Here is a 14,858-nt window from a genome sequence, read left to right on the forward strand (position 1 = left end):
TCTTTTCCAGAAGCTGCTGTAAACGCTGACAGGTCATGCTAACAAAAGGCGCCATCAGTTTCTCTGACGCAGTGACACGCTCGACACTCTGTAAATATCCAAGTTGTATACATAATGCAGCGCGCTAAAGCAGAGCTTTGAAGGCTTTTCCATCCTTTTTAGCAAAACTCTTAGATACGCAGTTGTCGCTACGAGTCACGAAAATCGCAGACTCAAAAGTTTTCTCCTTCTTGCTTTCAAATTTAGTTTTCTTTCGGGTGTTTGTAAAGTGCTTCTGTAATTAAAGGAACTTGCAAAAATGTATAGGGACGGCTTCTTGAAAAATCATTTCGCTTAGGGCTCTCGGCAGCGTGTAGTGTCTCAGAGGCTGTCCAGAGTTCTGTGGGATTTAGACGGTTATAAAAGAAATTGAAAGCAGCGACACTCGCGATCTTGTTCCCATTTGTTTAAATTCGACAAATTCCGATACGCTGATTGTTTCGTGCAGTCGCTTAGATGTTCTTGCCTGCTAGACGCTTTACGTGTTTTGATCCCTTCCGCCTAATACCTCTACTTATCTTCCTACTTAGAGTGACGAATGCTGTGCAAATTTAGTATATAAAAACTTGTGGCTACCCGTAACAAAAGTTCAAGCTGAACGCTAGGCGCCCACCAGTTGTGCGTCGAGGCGACTAGTACAGGTTGCTCCTAACTTCAGCTCCCTTCTGCGGATCAGTCTCAGACAAGAAGCCATCCCGACTGCAAGAAAGGGCGCCTCGTTAACCCAAAAAAGATGCGCTCGTAAACTTACCAGGGTTAGCTTCGTCAGTTCACGACAGGTGATCCCCTAAAGTACGTGACCCACTTTACGTGTCCCGGCCGAGCACTCGACTCTGTTCGAATATTTTCTGCTCGATTCACATCATCATTAGCGGGTCTAAGCCGGTCAGAGTCTTGTGTCTCCAATGGCCTCAGTCGATTTGAAGCCGTCGTTTGGTACGACCGGCGTCTAGCAGGGTAGCATTCTTGAAAGCAGCGCTTTTCAGCCCGACGGTCTTGTCATCCTGTCATGTTTACTTATTTTTCGCCGTTAAGTACAAGTCCATGCTGCTTGCCTGAAGAGCCGCTTTTGCCTGGTCTCTAGCCCGTCTTTTTTGCTGACCTGCGTTCACGTACTTACGAAGAAAGAGCACGTTCTCTTCGCCCTCTCCATTCTTACTCTTTTCAGTTCTTGTGCTTTTTCAGTTACTGACAACAGAAGCAGTTTTTCTCGCCGCTTTGTACCGTTCATCCACCAACGATTTTCCAGTAACGTGGGCAATATTTCTCCGCTCCACTAAAGTAGACACTCCACAAACACAAGAAAAGTGGCCACATACGCGGATTTCTTTAAAAACTAGCAAAGAAGCGACGCAGATATGCGGCAGCCGGCAAGACTTGTCCAAGCACTGTTACGCGAGGCAGCAATAATAAGTAAACTAAACCCACAGCTGATACCAGCTTTCCAAAACGCAACGTGTCGCACTAGATGCTTGACAACAGTGTATTTATGGGACACCCCTAACATTGGGTTGATTTCAGTTAGGGAGTAATTACTCATTAGCATCCAGACGGCCGCAGCCATGCGGCTGGATGGGAAAGTTGTACAGCATCCTCAGAAGCCTCGCTGTTTAAGAACAATTCGTTCTATTCCGGGGATGCTAACGAGCAATTTCTCCATAAATGCTTGAGAACGCAGCAAGAAAGTTAAGCCTAACGCTTCATATAGAACCGAAACATGCTGCCTCCATATACCGCGCTATATCAACTGAAAATTATTCATATTCTTCGTTACTTTTATTTCTCGTGTGCCAAGATTCTCTGCTGAGGAATAAAAGAGAGCAAACAGCAAGTATCTTTTTTAAATTTTTTTTTTCACCATGCCGCGATTCTCTCGAAGGCGTGCTGTTAGAAGTGAATGAGTTCCTAATTGTGCTGCCTTTATTGTTACAACGAAGTTTTTGCATCACGCGTAATTTCTTCTTGTCTTTGCTTAATTTTTATTTCCAGGTGCTGAGAAAAAAGTACTACAACATGATCGAAGATATGAAAGGGAAAATACGGGTTTACTGTCGAGTGAAGCCTCTGACAACCGAACTCAGCCAGGTGGGCTTAGTTCTTTTATTTTGTTCATGGCTGCGCATAATATCAGTCTTTTTAATACCTGTACAAGTAACAGTCAAAGCCAAAGCTATGTTTCTTCTCCAATTTCTGATAAGACGGTAGAGGTTGCCTCTGTTAGAGACGCTTTCTTGCTAGAACACAGCAAGGTGATATTTTCTGATTAGCCACTGTTCTAACAAGTCTCCCTGCGCCGTCAGTGTATTTTCAGTTGTACTGAGAAATTAAAATGAATCACCTGCCTTCTTTGGCCTTGCGACAAATGCCTCCTGTTGTCGTCCCTGTAATCTTTCGTTTCTTTTTTAGTGCTGGGCGCAAAGGCATGCTTCGCACTGTTCCCAGACTTCATAACTTGCGCGCGTTTGTCGTTTCATGTGCTAACGGCCCGAGTGCCTTTGTTGCAGGAAGCGGTCAACGTGATCGATCCCACGGACGACTACACGCTGGTCGTGCACACGCCACGGGGTGACAAAGAGTTCACCTTCGACAGGGTGTTCCTACCGCATCATACGCAAGAAGACGTCTTCAACGAAACAAATGTGAGGGTAATCGTATGCTGTTTCTGCTCGGTAGAGAACTGAGTACCGCCTGCCAAGCCTTTAGCAAAGTTCATACATAAATTTCGGATAAAAAAGGCAGAGAAATCTTCATCTTGGCAAGCGTCAGGAGAATCCCAAGCTGTAACAGAAAATGTTGTCAGCAAAGGTAGTTTTTGTTAGTTTGTGTTTTTTTTTGTTTCTGTGGTTGACAGACGAGACGATAATGAAAGATGGAGCCTTTTTCTGACAAAGCAGTGTCCATTACTATGAATCTGCGACAAGTGCTTCTAGTTCCCTTAGCTTTAAACATGAAAAAAAAACGCGTTGACATCATCTCTGACGTAAGAAAGAAAGAGAATGGCCGAGTGGCCGCAGAACAGAACGTGATAGGCCGTTAGGCTTAGCGGCAGCGGCTTGGTGCTGTCCGAATTCCTGATGATGAAGCCTTGATTACGTGATTACTTTTGGCGGGTGACATAAGGATTTGAGATTTGCGCTCAATACATTTTGCTGTAATAACCACAGCGGTAACCAGCGCTCTCCGCAGCACATTTTAGAATGCAATGACTAGCGATAGCAGCATGCTGAAGGTGAATCCAAATTCTGGCAAAACGACTCTTTTTCTGCACTTACATCAGCCAGAACTTAAATGGCCATGTTAAGAGTGGCGTAGTTTTTTGCAATGAACCAAACAAAGCAAACTTGTACAAAGCGTTCCCTGACAGTAAATCGTTTTACAATAAGCACGTTCCAAACATCGCTTGCCCGCCGTTTATTATTTTGTGAACAAAAGACAACCATGTAGCTGTGTCTTTCGGCTTTAAAAAACAAAAATGCAGACGATCTAAAATGTTGTCTGCCATTGTCCGACAAGTGACTTCTTTATTTCGCTAGTGGTTTTCGCTCCCCGATAAGATTCATTTAATAATTATGGGCCCAAGTACCGAAATGGTGCAGTTATCAGCGTTCTGCCCTGACACAATAACAGCTGATGGAAGTACAAAATCAGTTGCACAAAAACTGACACAAACAGCCGAACAGAGTACTTTCCAATATAATTGCACATACTAACATGTTGAAAGCAAAACGCATTTGAAGAAAATACAAGTAGAAAACAGCGTATGACAACGCAAGCATTATCAAAGTAATGGTGTCAAAACCTCTAACTCGACAAGAACGCCATTTCTTTGTGACTCAAATCAATCGATGAAGCGCAGACACAGCTGACCCGCAAGCTAACGTTATCCGCAGCTTCAGTGATCTGGCGTGTGTCTTGTTCAGAGTATGATCGTGTAGTGATAGAGCTTTCATCATAGCATATTGCAGGGGGCAATAAGATTTTGTGCTGCTGCAAGTAATGTTGTCTATTGCACGGGTCTTTTGAGAGTAAAAAAGAAAAAAAAAAGCATCGGAGTGGCTTATAGAAGGCTTACAAAGTAACAAAACACATAATACACGTAATTCAAAACAGTAACACACAGCAATAATGCGCATGTGTCGTGAGACCGGAGAAACGCGCACTTTATTTAGATAGCGAACTCACACCTACGAACTCGTACGACGCAGATGCTTTCAATGGCAGCCAGGAATCAACTGGCATGTTGGGCTTTATTCCATGCCTTCATGCAAGAAGTGCAGTATCCTCACAGTCTACTGTAGTGCCGCAGGGCCGGTTTCTGCCTTGTATTGAGCTATCCCCACGCGCTTTGATGTCACGCGTAAGATCAGAGCGTTTCTTGGTACCGTATGCGGCATGCCTGATTTTAGTAACGCACCAAAGCTTGTTAGGAGCGCAACTGCCGCCGGCTGGAAAGCCGTATGCTTACACGCCTTCTTTTGGCGCTCTTTTTTTCAGAGCCTCGTGCAGAGCGCGATGGACGGCTACAATGTATGCATCTTTGCGTACGGCCAGACCGGATCGGGCAAGACGCACACGCTCACGGGGGTCTCGAACACGGAGCAGCCACAGGCAGAGGGTATCGCGCCCCGTGCCTTCCGGAGGATGTTCGAGCTTGTCAAGGAGAACGAGTGAGTGCCGTGCCCCCAGGCGCCGGAGATATTATGGAGGTCGGGGGCGCAGCTGCGGCGCTGTTCCACGTGGAAATGAATGCCGTACACCTGCGGGGTACACAGACAACCTCAACAACAAAAAAAAACCAAGTAGACCTCCTTTTTAAGGCAGAACTAGGTGGAAGCTGCGTGGTGAAAAGAACATTAGATAGTGGGTTCAAGGAGAAAAACGCAATGGAAACGTAGTGCCCAGCTTCTCACGCCCCGAGGCGAGTGAGAAAATAAAAGTAGAAAAAGAGCGGGAAAGGCTGTGAGGTGAGCCGGGCAAGGATACTCAATCGATAGCGGAGCCACCGTTCGGTGCCCCTTTACGGCCTTCGTGTTTCGGGACGTTCGCGAAGTGGGTCGGAAGCATGCCCGCGGAAAATTGGGAGTAGGGCAGCGGGATACCAGACTAGGGAAGACACATAGCCGGCACTTTCAAGACCGACCTACCCTAAAACGATGTGGGAAACCGTTATTTCCACAACGATTCTTTTTTCTTCGCCCTCTCTCCAGGTCAGGTTGGGTGAGGAAGAAACATTTCTCGGCCGCTTGGAACCGCAGCTCGGAAAACCAACTTCGGCACACACCCGAAATCATCGATGAGAACTGAGGGTAGACTGAGCCGTAGCTTTAGTAGACTTTCTTTCTGCACTGTACCGCAAAGCCTTTGTCGTCCCCGGGGTACTTCGCACGACTAAAGATATGCAACCTTTCTTAGACAACGCGCTTCGTGTGCCTTAAGGGCGTTCTCACTCGCAAGCCTGCCTACACAACTCACTGCATTATCACAAACAAAATCCACTGCATTTGCTACAGCGGTCCTATTCTACTCTTTTGTATCACGCTGCCTTTCGTCGTTGCTGTTTCTCTTTCCTGGAAAAGTCGCTGGAGGCGCGTGAGGCGCGTGGGAATGACGGCATCTGCAGCTCACAAGCTATACCTTGTGCATGGTGTAACCGGTTCGCAGAACCGGATGACACAGAGCTAAATGAAAGATACAGCATGCGCCCATGCTGCACTTTTGAAAGCCCCGAGGCTCGGAAGTCACGCTGTTCGGCTGCCGAAAGACACGGACGCGGCGCTATGGACCACAATCGCTGACTATGCCGCGAACGGCCAGGCTGCCTTGCCTTGCGTTTTCGTAACGTCTCTCAGTACTCATGACCACCATTTGTACTTTTTTGCGGCTCTTGTGCGCGTAACATGTCTTAATAAAGACTTTACGCTTTTCTAATTTCACTCACCATTAGTGTCGTTCGGGGACAGTCAGAAACAGTCATTAAACTGCCTGTGTGCCGCTTCTCGCCTTAAGTGTAGCGGTTTAAAAAGCAAGGTTCGACGAGACCTGGAGGTGGTAGGCAGTAACAATTTTTTAAAAGTAGATCTCCCTTTAGAGGCTGCACTGATTTTCGACCGTTCATTGGTGGACAGCGATGCTACTGTGATAACAGCGCCACCGTCCAATGCAGCAAACGACGATACACTGCAACTGGTTTCAGAGAGATAGAAAACCGGAAAAGACACTCTAGGGTGGTTAAACCACACTCAATTCGGATTAGCTATTCTGAGTAGAGCCAACAAAAAAAGTAATAGGAAATAAAGGGACAGTATGCACCAACTCGCCCAAAAAGAAGTGTTAATGCGGAGCACTCATAGCCTGATGGACGAGTATCACAACTAGATTGGATGCTTAGTTACTTGTTGCCCGGATGTATGCTTCCCATCGTGAAAGAAAGACCAAAGGAATCCGCAAAGGTGGTCTCGGCGGAAGGCAATGCAGCATAGAAGCACAATAAAAGGTTTCAGGCCAGTCGACTTGCGGAAATCCAGTAGCCACAAAATGTCCTCGTGTACCATTACCCGGGGAGGCAACGGTATCAGAGTATTTGCCTCGTAATAAGGTTTGCGATAAATCTGACTCACGAGGTTCAGAAGGTTAAACCGCCGAACACCAATGCGAGGCAGAAGGCGTCTTCCGGGATTCGATCACATCTGCACTTGCCGTGGAGTTGAGCCTGAACAAGAACGTGCTGGCGATGAAACCATTCCTGTGCCTTTCAAATGCTGTGTTCAATCGTCACATACTATGGCTTTCTCCTGATAAGTTTAGCTGTAGGGAAGTGCCGCTATAAACTGCCTGTGCGCACTGCATCCGCCAGAGGCACACGCAGCACGTTTAAAGCTGGTACGTACCCAAGCGTAAAGGAAATCAAAGCATGGTTGGCTTATTGAAAATTCGCATGGACAATTGAACAACTGACAAGAACAATTGAAGTGCATACAAGAAATTGGCGTGCAATTGTTTTTGTTCGTCGCACTAAAAAGCCGTGTGCTTCTCTCGCATGCTTCCGCATTGGGAAGAATGAAACTGTCGTTCTTGGTGACGGCGACGTTCCTGGAACTCTACAACGAGCGGTTTGTGGACCTCCTCAAGGCAAACAGCAATCCAGAAGTAAGTACTGCATGCGGTGAATGTGGTAACGACTCTTAGTATCCTAATACGCAGAACACAATGCCGCAGTTATCTTACAATTCCTAACCACTGGTGTACTTTTTTATAAACGAGCAATTACTCCTTGGCATACACCAAAGCGCAGCCACATGACTTGAAAAGAAAGCTACATGACTTTCATACGTATTCTTATAGCTGCGATTAGGTGGACGCTACTCATTCATTACTTCCTTATTTCAAAGCTAATCCACCTTGAAGGATACCCATAAACTCATTAGACTAATCGGTATTTTATCCTAGAAGGAACGCAAAAAAAATATTAGCAGCGGAATCAGGGGTGTAATTGATAATAGCGTGTCATTTTCGTTCTACGTAGTGAAAAATTAACTCTATCTGAAATCTTAGTATGATGTTAAGATAGATCTCTGTAAAAGTAGTTAAATAATTTTATTGCTCTCAGCCGCTGTAAATTACTCTTGAATAGCGCATCCGAACATCTCCTGACGCCCCGGTTTGTCGCAGGAGAGGCTCGAGGTGCGGAAGGACTCGAGTGGCCACACATTCGTGCCAGGCGTGACGACGGAGGAGGTGTCCAACTCGGCGCAGCTGTGCGAGTGCTTCGTCCGCGCACTGCGCAACCGGCGAGTGGCCTGCACGCGCATGAACGCGCAGAGCTCGCGGTCGCACTTCGTCGCCACCGTCCAGGTCACCAGCACCAACCGCCTCAACGGAGCCGTGCTCAGGGGAAAGGTAGGCGCTGATAGCAGCGAGCTCTGCTCGATGCTGGGCTCAGCCAGCACGGAAAGTGGGGCACGGTTATGTGTCACAGCAAAGCTCTTAACAATTATCCTTGCCTTTCGAACATTTATTATACATACTTTCTTGCCGTGAGCTTTCTTTTTTAACTCTATCTCTTCCATGCAGCATTATTTTACATACTTTCTTGCCGTCGGCTTTCTTTCCTCACCCTATCTCTTCGATGCAGCATTGCCTCAGGAGCGGGGGATACCTTGCCTGTTAGACAGTTTTGCGCAAACGCCAAAGGTCACACAGTTGACAGAAACCAGAGTCGGCTCGCCGGAAAACTCCGGCTAAAAACAATTGGATTAAACGAGAACAGATAATTTCATGTTTTGTATTGTATTTCGCCATCATATCGCTTACTTCCTGTTTTCTTCCGCTTGGTCGTGTGATTAAGTGTCTTCCTGCAAGTAAACATCTCGGGTTTCCTGTGCCATTTTTTTATACGCGCATCTTAAGAAGATTCGTTTGATCCCTGTTTTCATAATGAAGCAAAAATGGCAAATGTTGCGTTTGCATGCCGCATATCTGCAAACATGAGAGAGCCCTTGCGCCCTCATATGTGCGATACTCACGCTGCAGCAGTCGTCTCAGCTGAGCGAATGAGCAAAATAAATCAACACTCCCACCTCCACTGCCCCCCCCCCCACCCCCAAAAAAAAGAAAATGCTGAACCATGTAAATAATCAGCATCTGCCTCTCAAACAGAGGCGGCTTTCCTATGACTAACAGTTATCCGCGAAGCACTCGAAAACAGCCCAATATCATTGCAGCGTCTTGAAACGTAAGAATTTGAAATTAAAACGAACATTCAGTCCAGTATGTAAAGTTTTTTTTCGAACAATGTACTGTTGAGAGCACACGTAATATTGACGCGGAATGCAACTTACTGGCGTTTTGGAATTCCAAAGAGGCTCGTGGATCAGGAGAAGTAACTATAGTGCATAAAATGAAGCTTCAAAAAGCCCCTCTTCCGGGAATGCAGCTCCAAAAGCCTTTGTCCACTTCGTCAGAAATAAAAACCTAACAAAGAATATGTTACAACATGCAAAAGTGTGCAGTCTTGTGCTTAGGTGCGCGTGTGTGTACCCGTGCACGAACTCCCCTTTTTAAACTGTTGGCCAATTTCAAGCGTCTGGTCCAAAATCTGTGCGGGAATATTTTCGGCCTATCTAGTAAATTGGTAATTTGCATAAGGATGCGTGTAATGTAGACGATAGCATAAACTCTTGATCATGTTCGGCTTCCGCCGCCATCTCTCGATTCAAAACGCCCTCCTTCTTAATGACGAAGTCTTAACCAGAATACCATATTACAGAGCAAACATGATCATAATCCTCTATCTAAAGGGGCTTTTGACAACGTGAGTCACGAGGCAGTCCTTGAGAGACTGAGCCGACTAGGCTGTGGCCACAAGATCCACGATTATGTCAAGGCCTTCCTGAGATGTAGAGCAGCAACATTTGACACGGGTGACTTGAGGTCCAACATCGTCAAGATGCTTAACAGGAACGCACGGGCGACTCGTTCATCAACTTGGGGGCGCAAGTATCAGAATCTAACATCAGATATTAGGGACATTTGGACCCACGAGGCTCTCTAGGAACCACGTGGCTAACGCCTTCGCTCGAGGCCACAATTACTGAGTGGGGACTAAAGCCTGACTCCCGGAGGGATGCTTCTCGCCTTCTTCTACTTTACCTGCAGGACAGGGATTTGGCCTCCACATGGTGACCTCAGGAGTGTCTATTTGGGTTTTTGCGGACAGTGTTTCTGTGATTTCTATTTAAGTGTCGCTACGGTGGAGCAATTGCCGGCAGCAACTGCAAGGCTAATCCCACCGGTAGCTTACAACCACTCAACTCAACTCAACTCAACTCAACTCAACTCCCGTACCCCTACGGTACGGCTTTGTAATTGAGCACGTAACGGGCAGTAGGAAGTGATACCCTTCACCTGACCCTGTGCTGAACAATGAGGAGGCGACGCGCTGGTGCCAGCTTCAAACAGGCACCTTTCGGTGCTTATCCATACTCAACAAAATTCCTCCCACTGCTTATGAGGATAGACAGCCACATTGCTGGGATAGGGCTATATTATCCCACGCCACGTGGGCCTTCCAACGTAATCCGGCAGTGCTTTATTGCCAAAGTCCCACACTGGAGCAGTGCGAGGCGGCCTCGACCAGCACGGACCCGGGAGACCACCTTACCTTTATAGAACGAGTCTGTGCAGTGGCTATCTCCATGGGGCTCCGGAATAGACGAAAAAAGTCTGCAGCGACCCACACTGCTCCCATCGAGAAGCCTTTCCCAATTAAGTTTATTCTATAACAGAAGAAACCCTCTTCTTTCACACTTGTCAAGCAGGCGTTCGAAGTTTCGCGTTATTCGTTTCAACATTAAGCTTTATCAGGCGGCAGATGTCCCCTCTATTTAATTTGCCGGTTCACTTGAGAATAGCAATGTTGGAAATCCAAGTAATGAGGGCTTGGGGAGGGTGGTGGGAAGCATCTAGACGGAGGCAATTTCCTGCGCAATATGCGGGAGAAAATATTCCCACATACTCGTTCGTACATACTCGGTCGACACGTGCTCTTGTTTGATTGTCAGGGGAGGGGGCGGGGCGGTCATGAGGAATGTCGCGGCACTTCTTTCACTGTGGCTAATGCAATTCTCATCGTTGAGAAACAAACAAAGGATCAACTTCTGCGTCGGTTTGTTGCGCACGCACAACTACGCTTTCAAGCAGAACATCGGCAACTCAGCATGAAGTGCACCTAAGAGTTGCGTAAGAAATTACAAAAAGCACGCGCTTTCTGTCTGTGCTGATTTCAAGGATATTGGAAATTTGGAGGCGTAGTACGCTGACGTGAAGAAATGCAAGCCGAGGCGCTCGGGCGAAATGCTATAAGGAGGATCAGCAGCTTGTGAGATGTGCGAGCGGTAAACGGCCTCTCATGAGCGACATGGAATGTTACAGTCTTTGTCAAAAGTATACAGCCCAAGGGGTCTGCTTATGAGCCCTGAAGTGTGGTTCCTTACGCATACCCAGAGGCCCTAATCTCACGAAGGCAGGAGTAATTTAAGTCCGCAACCCTCCCAAGCTTAGGATTGTCAAATGTGCTAAAGAGCCCCACCACATTGGAAGCGAACCCCTTGGGCTGTACATTAAGGCGAAAGCCTTTAATGGCTCATACTCGCGGTGTCCATCCGTCCGTCCGTCCGTGACACTTAAACTCGATAAGAAAAATACACCTTTGCGCACGATGGGATTCGAACCACAATCCTTCAATTCCACAGCCGAGCGTGCTAACGACTACGCTACTTCCTGCCAATGCATACGGTTTATGGTTTATGGGGGTTTAACGTACCAAAGCGACTCAGGCTATGAGAGAGACGCCGTAGTGAAGGGCTCCGGGAATTTCGACCACCTCGGGGTTCTTTAACGTGCACTGACATCGCACAGTGGACGGGCCTCTAGAATTTCGCCTCCATCGAAATTCGACTGCCGCGGCCGGGATCGAACCCGCGTCTTTCGGGCCAGCAGCCGAGCGCCATAACCACTCAGCCACCGCGGCGGCGCCAATGCATACGTAGTTCTGCCAATACATACGTAGTTCTGCCAATGCATACGTAGTTCTGCCAATGCATACGTAGTTCTGCCAATGCATACGTAGTTCTGCCAATGCATACGTAGTTCTGCCAATGCATACGTAGTTCTGCCAATGCATACGTAGTTCTGCCAATGCATACGTAGTTCTGCCAATGCATACGTAGTTCTGCCAATGCATACGTAGTTCTGCTTGTCTAGGACGCTGGAGAGTGCAGAGAGGCGTTGTATCAGATGGATGCCTCCCAAATTCCCTCCAGTGTCTCCAGCATAAGATTCACAAACAATTGTGTACTTAATTAACATCTTGACAACACATCAGTGACACAAGCAGCAACACCGCGCTAAAGGCTTTCGCCTCACCGCTCTGTACCTGTACTCACTGAGTACTGCTGAGTACTGCTGAGACAGCATGCCACATGCACCGCGTGCTGACACTTGCTATCTCCTAGCCGACTAAACACTCCAGGCGCAGATATACAGCACAAAGAGAACAAAAGAAAAAAATTACAAAACGCGGCATTAACGTCTTGCCACGCAAACAACTTTTCTGGGTTATCACTGAACCGCACGTGTGCTATTATTCGGTGATGCCTTGTTCTGAGAGCCTACGGACCAGAATGAATGGCGAAGTCATGAGGGCGCACGTGTGTTTCTGGTGTGTACATCGCCACGTGCGTTCACTGGTTGTTATCTTCCGGCCTCCTGGCTCTGCCCAAGTCTGTGTTTGGGTTCTTTTGACTGCATCCGCCTTTGTTTCGGCACAAGGGCTTTTACCGAAACGCGTATTGATTGTACGTCGAGAAGCCCCTGCTGATGGTCCTACTGAAGTCCTGTTACCGCCCACGGTTCATGAAGCTTGTCACTGAGTGGCTTTTTGAGCATTAGGATCAGGAACTGGCTGAGACCTACAAGTCGCCACTTCTATTCCTCTCAGGTCTCACGACACGTGGGGCCGATGGACAGCATTGTTTGAGACGGCTTTGCGCAGCGAATGAAGTTTCTGGGCTTCTAGTTGGTTTACTGGCTTCGTTATAGCCGGCTGAAAGACTTAGTGGCATATCTCACAGCAATAACATGCTATATTTAGTATCAAGTGCGGAATGAACAAAAGGAGATGCAGGAAATACATCGGTGTAGTTCGAATGAATAATAATAGCGCCTGGAAGTCTCTTCAAGTCGTGCTTGTAACTTGCGCTCCATCGCGGTAATTGACTGTGACTCTCCCGGTGAAAGGCAAGAAAAAAAATCTATGAAGCTGCCTGAAAACTTTGAAGGATATAGAGCTCTTAAAAATAGCGTGTCGCTCGCCCTGTGAGTGCTTGTTAGTGTAAAAACACACATCACAGTAAAGTTGTTTCAGGCATCGTTGTTTCCTTCCTATCATATGCTGTTTTTTTTTTTTTTGCAGTTAATGAAATTGCTAGTCCAGGGTCATTACGGTTGAAATGCAGCCTTAGATTAATTGTCGCTATCCTCGCTAGCGAAAATATTGCGAAGTACAAAAGAAAATTGCTTAAAATCACTGGGTTGATGCATTGCAGCTTGACAGTTTCCTGGAAAACTTTTCACAAACTTTGCATGTGCTTTTTCCACAGACTCGTACAAATGCCTTAAATGTACGTATGCTTTACTGCTCTTAAGTGAGCAGTAGACTTGAAACGTGAAAGGTGCTTATTATAGTATGGCGCCTTGGTTTTAACCTGGGTTTGGTTTTAACACAGCAAATAAAAATATATGTTACTCTTTCGTCCATGGAAGAAAAACATGCCTTGTGCAGCGTCTCTAACACAAAGTAAGGGAAAGAGTGCAGCTGGCCGCCACAATAGAAACTGCGTAAGGTTTTGCCTGGTCATTTCCCATGCACTACTGGAAAGAAATTATTCTAAATGACACCTTTTAAATTGGTTTATTTAGACTCCGGTGCGCGGCGCAAGGAACCTCCGACAAATAAAGAGCCAAGGATGTAAACCGCTGGCTTAAGACACTGCAGTGCGCTTCTGTGGTAACACCAAGTGATAATTAGTGCCAGCAGCACAAAATAAAACAAGCGCAGAGAATCTTTTATTGTGTCTCACTCAACGTAAAGCTTCCCTTTTTTTTCGCCTAATCTCTAAAGTGTCACTTACATGACTTGGTTTTATTTGGGTAAAAAAACGCAAAGCATACTATACCTGGAGAAAAACATTGCAGGTGTAGCCTAAAAAGTGACCAATAAACCTTGAAAAAAGAAATATATTTAATAGTTTTTCATGTTGTAACATTTATAGTTAATTCGTGTTTGCGGTGACTGCATGCCCTGACCTTTCCGAAAAACCGAGCCCGAAAGTCGCCTGTGCTTTAACTGCCTCAAGGGGCTTGAAAGATGATCTCTTAAGTAAAGGTCAGCTTATAATACGGCCTCCTCGCCTCCGCTCCAGCTTTCTACGAAGGCACAGTAGGAAGCTGTCTCGAGGTCATCGCGGCGGAAAAGCGTATTTGCAGTGACTTGCCAGAGTTTACGTTGCTGCGTCATGTTAAGCCCTCGGGCGGATTTCTTTGGCCGTAGGTATGCCACCACAGAAGACGCGGTGGAGTGGATTTAAAAGTAGATTGCGCCCATAAAGTTCGCTGACTCAGCGTTTGAGCGGGTTTGCTTTGTGCCGGCCAGTCGTATGCTCCTCCTTAAGTACACATTTTTTTTTTATGAAATTGGCTTGGCTTGTTTTATCTTTATTGTTCGGCTTCCCAAAACTTCAACTTCGTCGACAAGCTGTATGGTGCGTGTGCGTGTTTTTGGATCGCTTTTCTTTCTCAACTGTTGAATAATTGTTAATGTTAGTATCTAGTACGCTCATACTATGCGAAAGATGGTGCAACGTATATTCGTATAATAACGTAATTAAGTCTCTCTCTTTGGGGAAATCAAAATGGAGGGAAATTCCGACGGAGGGAGGGGGGAGGGTTCTAACTGGTGGAAGCGGAGAAGTTTGATGTGTGCGTAGCCTTGTCCAGATGTAAGGAAAGGAAATTAGCGTTTAGTTGGTTCGCAACTATCACCACGCATAAGAGCACGTATTTGTTATGGTTCATCAGGGAGCTTCAGCCATCAAAATAAGCTCATGTTATTGAGCATTCGTTCTGTGCTTTCACTAAACTGAACCCTGAGAAACCTGGAAAATAACTTATTCATTTGGCCAGGGAAGCATTGCGCACAGGCTATACGGCGAAAGAAAAAAAAAGACCGTCAATGTAATGGGGCCACCAGCGCGTACTAATCT

The 14,858-nt window shown here is 46.5% G+C and overlaps 1 protein-coding gene across 4 annotated transcripts in view; it reads left to right on the forward strand.

The window, feature by feature from the left end:
• The window catches only part of LOC144125913 (uncharacterized), a 148,755-nt gene that overhangs the window by 125,018 nt on the left and 8,879 nt on the right, over window positions 1–14,858 (forward strand). For all 4 annotated transcript variants that reach the window (XM_077659720.1, XM_077659723.1, XM_077659722.1 and 1 more), the window contains 5 exons: window positions 2,029–2,124; window positions 2,544–2,678; window positions 4,534–4,706; window positions 7,095–7,185; window positions 7,708–7,935. In XM_077659720.1, the coding sequence (XP_077515846.1) occupies window positions 2,029–2,124; window positions 2,544–2,678; window positions 4,534–4,706; window positions 7,095–7,185; window positions 7,708–7,935 (723 nt within the window). The remainder of the gene's footprint in view (window positions 1–2,028; window positions 2,125–2,543; window positions 2,679–4,533; window positions 4,707–7,094; window positions 7,186–7,707; window positions 7,936–14,858) is intronic.

Source organism: Amblyomma americanum, chromosome 3 (genome assembly GCF_052857255.1).
Source record: "Amblyomma americanum isolate KBUSLIRL-KWMA chromosome 3, ASM5285725v1, whole genome shotgun sequence".
Lineage (NCBI taxonomy): Eukaryota > Metazoa > Arthropoda > Arachnida > Ixodida > Ixodidae > Amblyomma > Amblyomma americanum.